General features: G+C 45.4%; 1 protein-coding gene across 1 annotated transcript in view; it reads left to right on the plus strand.

Annotated features, from left to right (window-relative positions):
* LOC129695185 (vimentin-like) overlaps nt 1-17,085 on the plus strand; it is a 36,852-nt gene that overhangs the window by 10,255 nt on the left and 9,512 nt on the right. Inside the window, exons 2-5 of the mRNA XM_055631957.1 lie at nt 3,792-3,852; nt 9,921-10,016; nt 13,269-13,427; nt 16,155-16,241. Of these exons, the coding sequence (XP_055487932.1) occupies nt 3,792-3,852; nt 9,921-10,016; nt 13,269-13,427; nt 16,155-16,241 (403 nt within the window). The remainder of the gene's footprint in view (nt 1-3,791; nt 3,853-9,920; nt 10,017-13,268; nt 13,428-16,154; nt 16,242-17,085) is intronic.

Below are 17,085 nucleotides of genomic sequence, written 5' to 3' on the forward strand. Positions count from 1 at the left end.
TTTTCCTTCTGGCCTCTGCCACCTGCAAACCGTTAATGCCCCAACCACTGAGCCGGCCTTCCTGATCAGCTTATCCAGTCTGTTTTTGTCCGCTATTCGGGCCCTTCTCCCCAACAGGCCACAGCAAAAAACAGAGCACTGGCCACCACTGAATGGTAGACACTGCACAGTAGGGGTTGACAGATATTAAATGACTTTAGCCTCCTTAAAAAATACAGTCTACTTTGTCCCTTCCTGTACACCGCCTCCATATGACTCTTCCAGTCCAGCTCACTGTCAAGCTGCACACCAAGGTACCTGTGGTTGGTGACCACCTCCACCTCAGTGCCCCTGATGGTGATTGGTGTTGGTTAAATCCTCCTCCTCCCCCTCCTGAAATCCACAACTATCTCCTTCGTTTTTTTTGGCGTTGAGATGGAGATTATTGTGTGCACTCCACTCCACAAAGCCCTTATCTAGCTCTCTCTTGAAAGTATTCAGAGAACCGGCCTCCACCGCCCTCTGAGGCAGCGAATTCCACAGACTCACAACTCTATGTGTGAAAAAGTGTTTCCTCATCTCCATCCTAAATGGCTTGCCCCTTATTCTTAAACTATGGCCCCTAGTTCTGGGCTTCCCCCAACATCGGGAACATGTTTCCTGCCTCTAGCGTGTCCAAACCCTTAATAATCTTATGTTCTAAACTCCAGAGTGTACAAGCCCAGCCGCTCCATTCTCTAAGCATATGACAGTCCTGCCATCCAAGGAATTAACCATGTGAACCTACGCTGCACTCCCTCAATAGCAAGAATGTCCTTCAAATGAGGGGACCAAAACTGCACACAATACTCCAGGTGTAGTCTCACTAGTGCTCTGTACAACTGCAGAAGGACTTCATTGCTAAACTGTGATGAAGTCTAACATGCCATTCGCTTTCTACACTGCCTGCTGTACCTGCATGCTAACTTTCATTGACTGATGAGCAAGGACCCCCAGATCCTATTGTACATCCCCTTTTCCCAACTTGACACCATCTGGATAATAATCTGCCGTCCTGTTTTTGCTACCGAAGTGGAAAGCCTCACATTTATCCACATTAAACTGCATCTGCCCACTCACCCAACCTGACCAAGTCACCCTGCATTCTCATAGCATCCTCCTCACAGTTCACACAGCCACTCAGTTTTGTGTCATCTGCAAATTTTCTAATTTGAATCCCTTCATCTAAATCATTGATGTATATTGTAAATAGCTGCGGTCCCAGCACCGAGCCTTGGGGAACCCCACTAATCACTACCTGCCATTCTGAAAGGGACCCGTTAATCCCTACTCTTTGTTTCCTGTCTGCCAACCACTTCTCTATCCATGTCGGCACTCTACCTCCAATATATGTGCCCTCATTTTGCCCACTATTCCCCTATGTGGGACCTTATCAAATGCTTTCTGAAAGTCCAGGTACACTACATCCACTGGCTCTCCCTTGCCCATTTTCCTAGTTACATACTCCAAAAATTCCAGAAGATTAATCAAGCATGATTTCCCCTTCGTAAATCCATGCTGACTCGGACCGATCCTGTTACTGCTATCCAAATGTGCTGCTATTTCATCTTTTATAATTGACTCCATGATCCCTACTATTACAATCACAATAATACTTTATTAGCAAAGCATGTTTTGCAACATTCGAGGAATTTCATTGGCCAAGTCAGTCATCCAAATAAAAAGCAATGGAACACACAAAACACATTTTAACATAAACATCCACCACAGTGACTCCGCCACATTGCTCACTGTGATGGAGGGCGAAAAACAGTTCATAACTCTTCCCTTCTTTGCTCTCCCGCGGTCGGGGGGGGGGTCTCGAGCCTTCCGTTGACGGGACGATCTTGACTCCCGTAGCCGGCAGTGTTTGGGCACTCCGCATCGGGGCGATCTGCTCCTGCATTGGGGGGGATGTCAGCTCCCCTGTGCCGGAGATCGCCTATCGTTGGGGCTGGTGTAGCCTCTGCATCGTTGGAGTTCCCGACTAGCCATCTTTATGCATCGATATGCGTCTTTCATAATCTTCGTAGTAGGAGTGTAGTCCTTGCACAGACATAGTCTCTTCTTCATCCTAAGAATACCTTCCATATGATGTCGGGAAGCTCCAAAGTCGCAAGTGGTTCGACTAGCCCCGATCTGGGGTCCAATTGCCCGGCGCGGGGAGCTGACATCCCCCCCCCCGATGCAGGAGCTTGATCGCCCCGACCGCAGGAGCCAAGATTGTCCCATCCATGGAAGGCTCGAGGCCCCCGACCGTGGGAGAATAAAGAAGGGAAGAGATTAAACTTTCTTTTTCGCCTTCCCACACAGTGAGGAATGTGAAGGAGGCACTGGGGTGGATGTTTATGTTAAAATGTATTTTCTGTTTATTGTTGCTTTTTATTGGTATGACTGTATGGCAATTCAAATTCCTCACATGTTGCAAAACATACTTGGCTAATAACGTATGATTATGATCTTCAGTTTGGTAAACAATAGACGCAGGAGTAGGCCATTCGGCCCTTCGAGCCAGCACCGTCATTCAATGTGTTCATGGCTGATCATCCCCAATCAGTACCCCGTTCCTGCCTTCTCCCCATATACCCTGACTCCGCTATCTTTAAGAGCCCTATCTAGCTCTCTCTTGAAAGCATCCAGAGAACCCGCCTCCACCGCCCTTTAAGGTAGATAATTCCACAGACTCAACACTCTCTGTGAGAAAAAGTGTTTCCTCATCTCCGTTCTAAATGGCTTACTCCTTATTCTTAAACTGTGGCCCCTGGTTCTAGACTCCCCCCAACATCGGGAACATGTTTCCTGTCTCTAGCGTGTCCAAACCCTTAACAATCTTATATGTTTCAATGAGATTCCCTCTCATCCTAAACTCCAGAGTGTACAAGCCCAGCTGCTCCATTCTCTCAGCATTTGACTGTCCCGCCAACCCGGGAATTAAACTTGTAAACCTACACTGCACTCCCTCAATAGCAAGAATGTCCTTCCTCAAATTAGGGGACCAAAACTGTAGACAATACTCCAGGTGTGGTCTCACTAGGGCCCTGTAAACTGCAGAAGGACTTCTGCTCCTATATTCGATTCCTCTTGTTATATTCGCTTTCTTCACTGCCCGCTGTACCTGCATGCTTACTTTCATAAACTGATGTACATGGACCCCCAGATCCCGTTGTACTTCCCCTTTTCCCAACTTGATGCCATTTAGATAGTAAACGTAGTGCTCGGACAATGGAAACTTAGGGAAGGCAGTGTATGAATAAGTTATTTTGCTGAGTCTTTCTTTAGAAAATATTATAATCAAAGCCCCCAGGTAGACACAAAATGCTTGAAGAACTCAGCGGGACAGGCAGCATCGCTGGAGAGAAGGAATGGGTGACGTTTTAGGGTCGAGACCCTTCTTCAGACTCCGTCCTGTCGTATTTAATACTCTATGGACCATCATGATCAATTGGTAGTGTTACTTAATTAATTGCATGGCCCAAAATCTTTGCTTTAATATTATTTGATATGAAAAATAAAACTTAACTGGTAATTTGAAATAACGTGTAGCCAAGTACATTCGTAAAGCAGGCAATGCTTCGCACGTCAAGTAGCATTGGTGACGAGAGAAACTGAGAATGTTTCAGTTTGGTGACATTATGGGGAGATGTCATTGATATGCAAAAACACCTTTTCTCCACAGCTGAATAGCTTGAGGAGTATTTTCACATTTTTCTGTTTTCGTTTCAGGTTTCCCGCACTTGCAGTATCTTGCTTTTGTAACTCTATTATTTTTGCAGATTGGAAAAAGAAATTCAACTAAGAAAGGAGGCAGAAAAAGATTATGAAGATTTAAGAAAGGCAAGTGCACCCCTTAATACTTTGTGCTTGTTAATGATTTTGCACAGGCAATGAATATTTGACAATGTCTTTATCTTCTGCAAGCCATTTGCAGTCCCATTTCTGAGACTGAGATTGTATTTGATGCTACGCCATGAATATTTAATTGACTCTAAATCTTAATTGTGACTGGGCAGCTAATAGAAATATTTTGCTATTAATTTGCATTATTGAAAGATACGATACGATATTACTTTATTGCCAGAACAAAGTGCAGCAGCAGCTCCATTTACAGCATCACATAAAAGATAAAAGAAACTTGTAAAGTCATGCATTAAGATATCAAGACAGGACCCCAAAAAATACATACATTCAACACAACATTACAATAACATAAGACAACATTTGAGGCTCATCAGCGTCTGACAGTGAAGAGATGTAACCAATATTGCTTAAACTTGAATTGAATACTTTATCTGAACATTTTAATTGAAAACTTGACTTCTTCCTGTTCCTTGATATAGACCTTGGACACACCTGAACTCTAACACCATGTGTTACACAACAAAACAAAAGTGCTGGGTGTGCAGGACCTTGTGGCAGCGGCTCAACCGCAGTCTGCCTGTCTTTTCTTTCTTTTTGTCCCGTTTGTTGCATGTTTTTCGTTTTATTTTTTAGATGTGTATATGTGGAAGGTCTCTAGCAGGTCCAATCCCTTAATCTTATATGTTTCAATAATATTCCCTCTCATCCTTCTAAATTCCAGTGTATACAAACCCAGTCGCTCCATTCTATCTTCATACGACAGTCCAGTCATCCCGGGAATTAACCTCGCGAACCTACGCTGCACTCCCTCAATAGCAAGAATGTCCTTCATCATATTTGGAGACCAAAACTGCACACAATACTCAAGGTGTGGTCTCACCATAGAAACATAGAAACATAGACAATAGGTGCAGGAGTAGGCCATTCAGCCCTTCGAGCCTGCACCGCCATTCAATATGATCATGGCTGATCATCCAACTCAGTAATCTGTACCAGCCTTCTCTCCATACCCCCTGATCCCTTTTGCCCCAAGGCCCACATCTAACTCCCTCTTAACCCCTATAGCACACTGCCAACTGGCCTCAACTAGGATACTTTGAATCCCTGTACAACTGCAGAAGGACCTCTTTTTGCTCCTATACTCAACTCCTCTTGTTATGAAGGCCAACATGCCATTAGCTTTGTTCACTGCCTGCTGGACCAGCATGCTTATCTTCAGTGACTGATGAACAAGGACACCCAATCTCGTTGTACTTCCCCAATTCCTAATTTGACACCATTCAGATTATAATCTGCCTTCCTGTTCTTGCCACCAAAGTGGATAACCTCGCATTTATCCACATTAAACTGCATCTGCCCACTCACAGAACCTGTTCAAGTCACCCTGCATCCTCATAGCACCCTCCTCACAGTTCACACTGCCACCCAGCTTTGTGTCATCTGCAAATTTGCTAATGCTACTTTGAATCCCTTCATCTAAATCATTAATTTATATTGTAAATAGCTGCGGTCCCAGCACCGAGCCTTGGCAGGGATTTAAGATGACACACTGAGGGAGGTGGGTATGTAGAATGGGCTGCCAGAGGAAGTGGTAAATGCAGGTACACTTGCCATGTTTTTATTAAAAATAAATATTTGGATTGGTACAAGGATAGGAAAGGTTTAGAGAGATATGGGCCAAATGCAGGCAAATGGGATTGGCTCAGATAGGCATCAACAGGTTTGGCTAAGGGACTTGTTTCTGTGCCGAATGGCTGTTTAGAATACCTGGCTTGTGAAAGCAGACTCACTAGGTAAGCACATTTCTGAGGGTCATAAGTAGGGTAGGTGATGTGAAGGTGTTTTTTTCCTCCTCAGATGGTTAGATTTAAAGGTTGATTTTCACCAGGGCAGGTTGTGTTGAAATGTTAATTGTTGGCACCAGGTGCACTCACATTTACAACATGGAAAATGTAGTGCACAACAACAAGTCCTTCAGCCCACAAGCACTCTTGCTTTTTAATAGCCCTGTCCCACGGTACGAGTTCATTCCAAGAGCTCTCCCGAGTTTGCCCTGATTCGAACTCGGAGATTTACTCCGGTACTCGGAACTCTCGTGGACATTTTTCATCATGTTGAAAAATCTTCACCAGTCTTCCCGAGATTACCTGCCGTTAGCGAGTCTTCCCGAGTACCTGCCGTTAGCGCTAAGAGACGTCCCCGAGCTCCGACGTACCCGCTACGTTCATTCTCCGTGCTTACCACGAGTTTGATTTTTTTTTAAACTCGGGAGAGCTCTTGGAATGAACTTGTACCGTGGGACAGGGCTTTAACAAGTAATTGGATGATCCCTTGAAACATTTTGGTGTAGAAGGCTTTGCACCAGGTACAGGGAACTGGTTTTAATATCGATAGGAACTTGAAGGCTGGTACAGACTAAACGGCCTGTTTCTATGCTCTTTGATTCTACTAGGCTATGACAATCAGAGACTGCTTATGCTGTGGTGAATGTCTAGATTTCCCCAAAGTCTTACATAGAAACATAGAAAATAGGTGCAGGAGTAGGCCTTTCGAGCCTGCACCGCCATTCAATATGATCATGGCTGATCATCCCATCATCTTCCCATCATCTTCATGACCTGTCAAGAATATTACTTGGAAGATGGACACAAAAAGCTGGAGTAACTCAGTGGGACAGCCAGCATATCTGGAGAAGAGGTGTCATTTCAGACTGGAGAAGGGTATCAAACCGAAACGACACCTACAGTGCCCTCCAGAATGTTTGGGACAAAGACCCATCATTTATATATTTTCCTCTGTACTCCACAATTTGAGATTTGTCATAGAAAAAAATCACATGTGGTTAAAGTTGCACATTGTCAGATTTTACTGTAATTTATACATGGTGAAACCCAAATGTATAAAAGTGGCCTTTATTTAAATCTGATAATGTGCACTTTAACCACACGTGATTTTTTTTTCTATTACAAATCTCAAATTGTGGAGTACAGAGGCAAATAAATAAATGATGGGTCTTTGTCCCAAACATAATGGATGGCACTATTCCTTTTCTCCAGAGATGCTATCTGACCCGCTGAGTTCCTACAGCTTTTTGTGTCTATCTTCAGTATAAACCAGCATCTACAGTTCCTTCCTACACAAGAATATTACTTGTCTGGATAACTGCAGCTTCAGCAAGGAAAACGTAATACCACTTGGAATAAGGAGGAACTGCAAATGCTGTCTTCACCTCTGTACCATACATGCCTGTATCTCTTCAGGTAGACAAAAGTGCTGGAGAAACTCAGTGGGTGCAGCAGCATCTATGGAGCGAAAAATAGGCAACGTTTCGGGCCGAAACCCTTCTTCAGACTGATGTAGGGTGGGGGTGGGGGGCGGCGGGGAGAAGAAAGGAGAAAGGAAGAGGAGGAGCCGAGGAAGAGCTGAGAAAGGGAGAAGACAGCAAGGGCTACCGGAAATTGGAGAATTCAATGTTTATGCCACTAGGGTGCAAACTGCCCAAGCGGAATATGAGGTGTTGCTCCTCCAATTTCCGGTGGTGCTCACTCTGGCCGTGGAAGAGGCCCAGGACAGAAAGGTCGGATTCGGAATGGGAGGGTGAGTTGAAGTGCTGAGTACAGGGAGATCAGATTGGTTAATGCGGACCGAGCGGAGGTATTCGGCGAAACGATCGCTAAGCCTACGCTTGGTCTCACCGATGAAGATCAGCTGACATCTAGAGCAGCGGATGCAATAGATGAGGTTGGAGGAGGTGCAGGTGAACCTCTGTCGCACCTGGAACACTGCTTGGGTCATTGAATGGAGTCAAGGGGGGAGATAAAGCGACAAGTGTAGCATCTCTTGTGGTTGCAAGGGAAAGTGCCCGAGGAGGGGGTGGTGCGGGAGGGAAGGGAATAATTGATTAGGGAGTTACGGAGGGAGCGGTCTTTGCGGAAAGCAGACGGGGGGGAGATGAGAATGTGTGGCGAGTGGTAGGGTCACGTTGGAGATGGCGAAAACGATGGAGGATTATTTACTGTATGTGACGGCTAGTGGGGTGGAAGTTCTCTGACTGTATCTCTTCAGGGTTTTGTTTGGAGGTACCTTCCAAATGTGGAATTCTTCCATCTGGGACATTAGCTACACACCCAGCAAGTACACCTAGTCAAATTCCACCATGATTGGAAAATTCATCCCTCTTCCTGCATTGTCGCAAGATCAGATTCCTGGAGCTTCTGGTGTGGCTGCAAGATAAGTACCTCCGTCACGAGGACTGCAGTAAATCAGGATGGTAGCTTGCTATCTTTCCAAGAACACTGGGAATGCTTGCAGTCCCCCTGTGCCGTGAGCAAGAAAAACTGTCCACCCAGTCAATAGACAATAGGTGCAGGAGTAGGCCATTCAGCCCTTCGAGACAGCACCGCCATTCATTGTGATCATGGCTGATCATCCCCAATCGGTACCTCGTTCTTGCCTTAGAAACGTAGAAAATAGGTGCAGGAGGAGGCCATTCGGCCCTTCAAGCCAGCACCGCCATTCATTGCGATCATGGCTGATCGTCCCCAATCAATAACCCGTGCCTGCCTTCTCCCCATATCCCTTGACTCCACTAGCCCCTAGAGCTCTATCGAACTCTCACTTAAATCTATCTAGTGACTTGGCCTCCACTGCCCTCTGTGGCAGGGAATTCCACAAATTCACAACTCTGGGTGAAAAGGTTTTTTCTCACCTCAGTCTTAAATGACCCCCCCTTTATTCTAAGACTGTGTGGCCCCTGGTTCTGGACTCGCCCAACATTGGGAACATGGCGGGACTGTCATATGAGGAAAGATTGAAAAGACTAGGCTTGTATTCACTGGGGTTTAGAAGGATGAGGGGGATTCTTATAGAAACATATAAATCATAAATGGACTGGACAAGCTAGATGCAGGAAAAATTGTCCTGTAGAACAGGCCGGAAAGGGTGGAATAGTTCAGAGAAGATGCAATTGGATTAGGGAATCAAAGAAAGACGTGATTGATTTGGGGAAATGAGGATTGTGTTCAAGGTCGAGAGAAAATGGAGAGCAAAGTGCACATAAAATCTTTTGGTATCCATGCTGCAGGATCCAAGCATAACATTCAATGGCCACAAGTCGGCTTGTCAAGGAGGACTCTCTCTAACTTCTACAGGTGCACAGTAGAGAGCATGCTGACCAGTTCCATCGTGGCTTGGTTCGGCAACTTGAGCGCCCAGGAGCGAAAAAGACTACAAAAAGTAGTAAACACTGCCCAGTCGCTCATTGGCTCTGACCTCCCTACCATCAAGGGGATCTATCGCAGTCGCTGCCTCAAAAAGGCTGGCAGCATCATCAAGAACCCACACCATCCTGGCCACACACACATCTCCCTGCTACCTTCAGAAAGAAGGTACAGGAGCCTGAAGACTGCAACGTCCAGGTTCAGGAATAGCTACTTCCCCACAGCCATCAGGCTATTAAACTTGGCTCAGACAAAACTCTGAACATTAATAGCCCATCATCTGTTATTTGCACTTTATCAGTTTATTTATTCATGTGTGTATTTACGTATATAATGATATATGGACACACTGATCTGTTTTGTAGTCAATGCCTACTCTGTTCTGGTGAGCTGAAGCAAAACAAGAATTTCATTGTCCTGTCAGGAACACATGACAATAAACTCTCTTGACTCTTGACTTGACATGACTTAAAGGCCTGTCCCACATGCAGTTTTTTCGCAGTCACAGCAGTTGCCGAAAAAATTGGGTAAGTGGGATAGGTCCTTTTAGTAGTGCTTTCTTTAGCCTGTTACTCTCTCTGTAGCCCGCACCTTTGGCAAATGACTTTTGCTCGAGTGTTGTAGACTGTTTTTGTAAAAGGACTGACGTTAGATGACATTTTTAGCATTGTGCCACCTGGGAGAATTACTCGGCCTTGTTTGTGTCTATAATCAATCTCAATTTCTGAATGGTTTATTTTCCGAAGTCATAAATTAACCCAGGCGCTGTTTCTGTTTTAGTCTTTTTTCTAGTTGACTTTGACTTGACTTAAATTGTACTTTCAGAAAACCGATGAGACCAACGTGGCAGCAGATAAACTTCAACGTAAGGTGAAACTTATGGAAATACAACTCGCGCAACTGGAAGACATACGTGATCAAGTGAGTACCGTTAAACGCCCTGTCCCACTGTACAAGGTAATTCAAGAGCTCTCCCTCGCTTAAAAGAAAAAAATCAAACTCGTGATAAGCACGTAGAATGTACGTAGCGGGTACGTCGGAGCTCGGGACGTCTCTTAGCGGCTCGTAACGCTAACGGCAGGTACTCGGGAAACGCGGTAAGCTCGTGAAGACTCGTGAAGATTTTTCAACATGTTGAAAAAATGTCCAGGAGAGCCCCCGCATACCCATGAGCGGCCATTACCGTAATTCTCCGAGTTCGAATCAGGGGAATCTCGCGAGACACACTACATCCAGCTCACTCCCTGCTCAAACACAAAAACTGCACATACAACCTCAGGCACAGACGAGCGGACAGCATCGTCACAAACAGAACACGCTTTTTTAAGAGCTTCTTCCCTGCCACAGTGAGACTCTTGGCCAAAACAAAATGAACTGATGTCCTGACCTACCTCATAGCACATCATATTATATTATATTATATTGTCTCCTGGGCCTGTGCAATTTACAATGCAATCGACACTTTTTATATAGGGTTTGTGTAATTTACAATGCTCTCACTTTCCCCTTTATATAGGGTTTTAGGCATTTTCTTTCTTTTTTAGTTCTAGAGAAGTATATGTTTTTATAGATTATGTGTCTTCTGTGTGTCTTTTTAACTTGACTTGACTCTCTGAACAACCGCACAAGAGTTCCTATGTGTGTAAGCACAAATGGCAAATAAAGTTTTTGACCTTTGACCTTCACCTTTGAATTAGCTCGTACAGTGGGACAGCCCCTTTAGAATGTTGTTTTACCCGCTGCATTTTGAAAGGACCCTTTCTGAATTGTAGGTAAACAAAAATAAGACGTGTTCGTAGAGTTATATAATTCTGAATTGTGTAACGCTTTGCCCTCAGTAAAAACAATTGGGAATGATATCGGGATTTTATATTTTTATAAAGATTTTCCAAATTGTTCCTCGGTGTTTTTAAGCAAACCGGATAAAAGCTGTCCAGGGTCTGAGCTCCCCAGAGGAGCGTGGGTGAAACTCAACAGACTTGGTGCTGGAGTTGGGCGTTTCAATGCCAGCGTGTGGAGATGGGGTCTCCCTCCGCCAGAGCCCAGCCTGTGAATGTGGAGCAGAACAACAGACAGCCAACCATGTCATCTCTGGGTGCCCGCTCTACCACCCACCAAATGGAGCTCTGTCAGGGCCTGGAGGACATTGACGCCAACAGAGACAACAACCAGGCTGCTCAACACCCGGCTTGAGATCTAACTATTCCTTTGCTTTATGTTTCATTTGCAAGAAGAAGTTTAAGCTAAATACAAAGTAAAATATATAGTCACAAACAAAGTGTTGTTCAGCAGCTTCCTTTTGGAGTAAAATGGACAGTGTGCAGAAGGGACCTGACCCAACAAGTCATTTCCCTCCAAGATGCCGCCTAACCTGCTGAGTTCATAGAAATATAGAAACATAGAAAATAGGTGCAGGAGGAGGCCATTCGGCCCTTCGAGCCAGCACCGCCATTCATTGTGATCATGGCTGATCGTCACCAATCAATAACCCGTGCCTGCCTTCTCCCCATATCCCTTGACTCCACCAGCCCCTAGAGCTCTATCTAACTCTCTCTCAAATCCATCCAGTGACTTGGCCTCCACTGCCCTCTGTGGGAGGGAATTCCACAAATTCACAACTCTCTGGGCGAAAACGTTTTTTCTCACCTCAGTCTTAAATGACGTCCCCTTTATTCTAAGACTGTGGCCCCTGGTTCTGGACTCGCCCAACATTGGGAACATTTTTACTGCATCTAGCTTGTCCAGTCCTTTTATAATTTTATGTTTAATAATATTCCACCAGACTTTGTTTTGGCTCCAACATCTTCAGTCCCTTTGTGTTCTCTGTTATCTGTTGGTGCCAAATATAAACTTAGTGCAACACAAATCTCTGTGCAATTAAACTTGCCCCAAACATCTCTTTTAAATAGTGCCTTTTTCACCTTAAACCTATCTCCTCCAGTCTTTGTTTAAGAAAGAACTGCAGATGCTGGAAATATCAAAAGTAGACAAAAAAAATGCTGGAGAAACTCAGCAGACGAGGCAGCATCGATGGAGAAAAGGAGTAGGCGACGTTTTGAGTCGAGACCTTCTTCCAGACCCTTCCTCCAGACACTTCCACCCAGGAAAATGTGGCTCTGATTGTCCTATCTATGCCTCTCATAATTTTGTATAATTCTATCGAATCCAAAGAAATTATATTTTTTAAGCAGAAACTGGATTTTTAAAAATATTACAGAAAATGATAAATAGAAACATAGAAATTAGGTGCAGGAGTAGAGGCCATTCGGCCCTTCGAGCCTGCACCGCCATTCAATTTGATCATGGCTGATCATCCAACTCGGTATCCTGTACCTGCCTTCTCTCCATACCCCCTGATCCCTTTAGCCACAAGGGCCACATCTAACTCCCTCTTAAATATAGCCAATGAACTGTGGCCTCAACTACCTTCTGTGGCAGAGAAATCCACAGATTCGCCACTCTCTGTGTGGAAAAAAAAATCCTCATCTCGGTCCTAAAAGACTTCCCCCTTATCCTTAAACTGTGTGTGGCCCCTTGTTCTGGACTTCCCCAACATCGGGAACAATTTTCCTGCATCTAGCCTGTCCAACCCCTTCAATAGGATGACTCTCCAGTTTAGACGGCTGTCAAAGACCGTAGTCTGGTTTGGTTTACAGATCCAGTGTGGAAACGAGCCCTTTGGCCGCTGGATCTGCTCCTTTTCGTGATACTGAAGTGCCGACCAGCAAATTGGCGGAAAGCGACCCACTAATTCTATCCCACTCCTAATTATCAGAAGCTAATTAACCTGCACATCTTTGGAATGCGAGAGGAAACCGGAGCACGTGGAGAAAATCCAAAGCGGTCATAGGGAGAACGTACAAACTTCACCCGTAGTTGGGATCAAACCCTGGTCTCCGGCGCTGTATGGCAGCAACTCTACCGCTGCGCCGTTGTGTCGTCCCATATTATGAAAAGTCAAATGAAGATAGGCTGGGCGATATAAGGTTAAATACATATCAAAGATAGGCACAAAATGCTGGAGTAACTCAGCGAGACAGGCAGCGTCTCTGGACAAAAGTTTCTGGCCGAGACCCTGCTTCAGACTGAGAGTCTACTGTGATTGTAATGAAAATTGGTTGATGAGTTATGTGATATGCTGAGTAGCCTTTATGGCCCTCCCTCCTTTTACAGGAACGCGTTTATTGGCAGAAGAAGGTGGACCACATACAAAACCTTGAACAGGGCGACACACACAGAGCAGATCTAGAACAAGCTCTTAAAGAGATTCATGCTGAGTATGAACAGCTTGCCAAGAGAAACAAAGACGATATGGACAAATATAAGCAGAAGGTATATCTATAAAATTACCACACCTGGAGTATTGTGTGCAGTTTTGGTCTCCAAGGACATTCTTGCTATTTGAGGGAGTGCAGCGTAGGTTCACCAGGTTAATTCCTGGGAAGGCGGGACTGTCGTATGCTGAGAGAATGGAGCGGCTGGGCTTGTACACTCTGGAGTTTAGAAGGATGAGAGGGCATCTTATTGAAACATATAGGATTATTAGGGTTTGGACACACTAGAGGCAGGAAACATGTTCCAGATGTTGGGGGAGTCCAGAACCAGGGGCCACAGTTTAAGAATAAGGGGTAGGCCATTTAGAACGGAGATGAGAAAAAACTTTTTCACCCAGGGAGTTGTGAATCTGTGGAATTCGCTGCCTCAGAAGGCAGTGGAAGCCAATACTCTGGATGCTTGCAAGAGAGAGTTAGCTAGGGCTCTTAAAGATAGCAGAGTCAGGGGATATGGGGAGAAGGCAGGAACGGGGTACTGATTGTGGATGATCAGCCATGATCACAGTGAGTGGCAGTGCTGGCTTGATAGAGTCGATACCTAGAGTCTGGTTCAAACCTGGGTGTCTGGTGCTGTGAGGCAACATGGGCGGTGCAGCGGTAGAGCTACTGCCTCACAGGGCCAGTGGCCTGGGTTCCATCCTGACTGTGGGCGCTGTCTGTACGGAGTTTGTACATTCTTCCCGTGACTTGCCTGGGGTTTCTCCGTGATCTTCGGTTTACTCCCACAGAAGACGTGCAGGTATTGGCTTGGTATAAATGTAAATTGTTCCCAGTGTGTGTGTGTGCGTGTAGGTTAGTGTTAGTATGTGGGGATCGCAGGTCGGTGTGGACTCGAAGGGCCTGTTTCCGCGCTGTATCTCTAATATTGGTCCCGATGTTGGGGGAGTCCAGAACCAGGGGCCACATTTTAAGAATAAGAGGTAAGCCATTTTGTTGCCTTCCACCACAGTGAAGAATGCTGTGGTGGATATTTGTGTTAAATGTTATTAATAATAATAATAATAATAATAATCATATTTATATAGCACATTTTTAGTCAACTTGCATTGACCCCAAAGTGCTTCACATAATTACATTACATTCACACACAGGCAAAGGTGGGTGAAGTGTCTTGCCCCAAGGACACAACGACAGTATGCACTCCAAGTGGGATTCGAACCGGCTACCTTCCGGTCGCCAGCCGAACACTTAGCCCATTGCGCCATCTGTCGCCCCACAATATTGTGTATTGTGTGTTATTTTTAAGTGTATCGCTGCTGGCAAATTCATTTCACTGCACCTTTGGGTATATGTGTCGAATAAAATTGACTTTGACTTTGATTTAGAACGGAGATGTGGAAACACTTTTTCACACAGAGAGTTGTGAGTCTGTGGAATTCTCTGCCTCAGTGGAGGCCAGTTCTCTGGATACTTTCAAGAGAGAGCTAGATAGGGCTCTTAAAAACAGCGGACTCAGGGGATATGGGGAGAAGGCAGGAACGGGGTACTGATTGTGAATGATCAGCCATGATCACATTGAATGGCGGTGCTGGCTCGAAGGGCCGAATGTCCTACTCCTGCACCTATTGTTTATTGTCTAAACTAAAGTAAACTAAACTCTACTGCTGCAGCGCCACTGCGCTGCCCGTATACTGATGGCAATTTTATGTGTGTCGGCAAAGATGTACTTGGCTCAGTGTGTCACACAGTTAATGCAGGTGGACACACAATGCTGGAGTAACTCAGTGGGACAGGCAGCATCTCTTGAAGGGAAGGAATGGGTGACGTTTCGGGTTGAGACCCTCCTTCAAACGTCACCCATTCCTCCTCTCCAGAGATGCTGCCTGTCCCGCTGAGTTACTCCAGCATTTTGTGTCCATCTTTGGTTTAAACCCGCATCAGCAGTTCTTTCCTCCACACGTTTAATGCACCTTTCCAGCCCGAATGGGTGGAAATCCTGGGAGGTGGGGGTGGGGGGCTAACCCCTTCATGTTTTGGGCGGTGGGGGGGAAATTCCACCCATGTTTTGTGACCTGGGTGCCACAGCCAGTCCCAGGTCAGCTCGCCTGCCCCAGGTCTGGCTGTAGCGACCAGGTCACCTGCGTGCCCCGGGACTGCCTGCAGCGAAAACAAATAGAAAAAAAACAAGCCCGCAGGCCGCTTGATTTCGGGTTAAGGGCCAGATCCGGCCCGCGGGCCATAGGTTGGTGACCACTTGTCCTAGATGTCAGGCCTCATTGTGTGCCCCCCTCCCCCCCCCCATGTTTTAAAAGCAATTTCTGCCTTCCAGCCACATGTCTACCATCAAGGGAATCTATCGCAGTCGCTGCCTCAAAATGGCTGGCAGCATCATCAAGGACCCACACCATCCTGGCCACACACTCATCTCCCCGCTACCTTCAGCTTCAGGTAGAAGGTGCAGGAGCCTGAAGACTGCAACGACCAGGTTCAGGGACACCTACTTCCCCACAGCCATCAGGCTATTGAACTCAACTCAAACAAAACTCTGAACATTAATAGCCCATTATCTGTTTATTTGCACTTTATCTGTTTTATTTATTCATGTGTGTATATATTTGTACAATGGTATATGGACACACTGATCTGTTCTGTAGTCAATGCCTACTATGTTCTGTTGTGCTGAAGCAAAGCAAGAATTTCATTGTCCTATCTGGGACACATGACAATAAACTCTCTTAAATCTCTTGAATCCTGAATGTCTAAATTACTTTAATCACTTTTACAGTTTGAGGATACAAATTCCAAAGCATTGGAAAGTGCCAAGAAGGAACTTGAATGCTATCGCAAGGAGGTGAATGAGCTGAAATTAAAAGTAAGTATCATCCTTTTATGTTAATTATATATATATATCTGTGTTATTTTCTTTCGCTTAGGTGGAAGCCCGACTGCAACATAGTCATATAGAATGGTCACAGTCCCTTCGGCCCAACTTGCTCATGGTAACCAAGATGCCCCATCTCCACTCGTCCCACCTACATGCGTTTGGCCCTTATCCTTCTAAACCTTTCCTATACATGTACTTGGCCAAAACATTGTGCTAGTACATGTATCAACTACCTCCTCTGGCAGCTCGTTCCATGCACCCTCCACCTGTGCTCCACGGATTCAAGTCCGAGCCTGCTCAACCACTCCCTCAGCTTAACAAATAGTATCTTCAAAGCTACTGCATTGACAAAGTTTTTGATGCAGTGTTAAATTTTGTTTATTGATACTCGTCTAGAGCATTCTGGTTTTGCTTTGCTACTTTAAAGGGACTATAAAACACAAGTCATTTTTGCTTTTAAGCCTTCGATCTGTCCAGATTCCACCTAGCCATGGAGCATCACCTCGTGTTTCACTTGGGCAGCTTGTGAAGGATGATTCCTCTAATTTCAAATAACTCCTGCATTCCCTTCCCTCCATGCTAGTCCACTAGTCGCATCCTTGTTATCACACCTTCCCCAGCCAACAATGGGCCATTGTGGGCTCCACCCTTCCTTAGGTCACCTGTTGCTGACCCTGACTTGTTCAGGCCTTTACTCAGTTTATTTCTTCCTCCCCCACATCTACTTTCAGCCTGAGGAAGGGTTCCAACCCAAACCATCACCTATTCTTTTTCTCCAGAGATGGCCTGACCTGCAGTTATTCCAGCGTTTGTGTCTATCTTTGGTAAAGAC

Source organism: Leucoraja erinacea, unplaced genomic scaffold, assembly GCF_028641065.1.
Source record: "Leucoraja erinacea ecotype New England unplaced genomic scaffold, Leri_hhj_1 Leri_97S, whole genome shotgun sequence".
NCBI lineage: Eukaryota > Metazoa > Chordata > Chondrichthyes > Rajiformes > Rajidae > Leucoraja > Leucoraja erinaceus.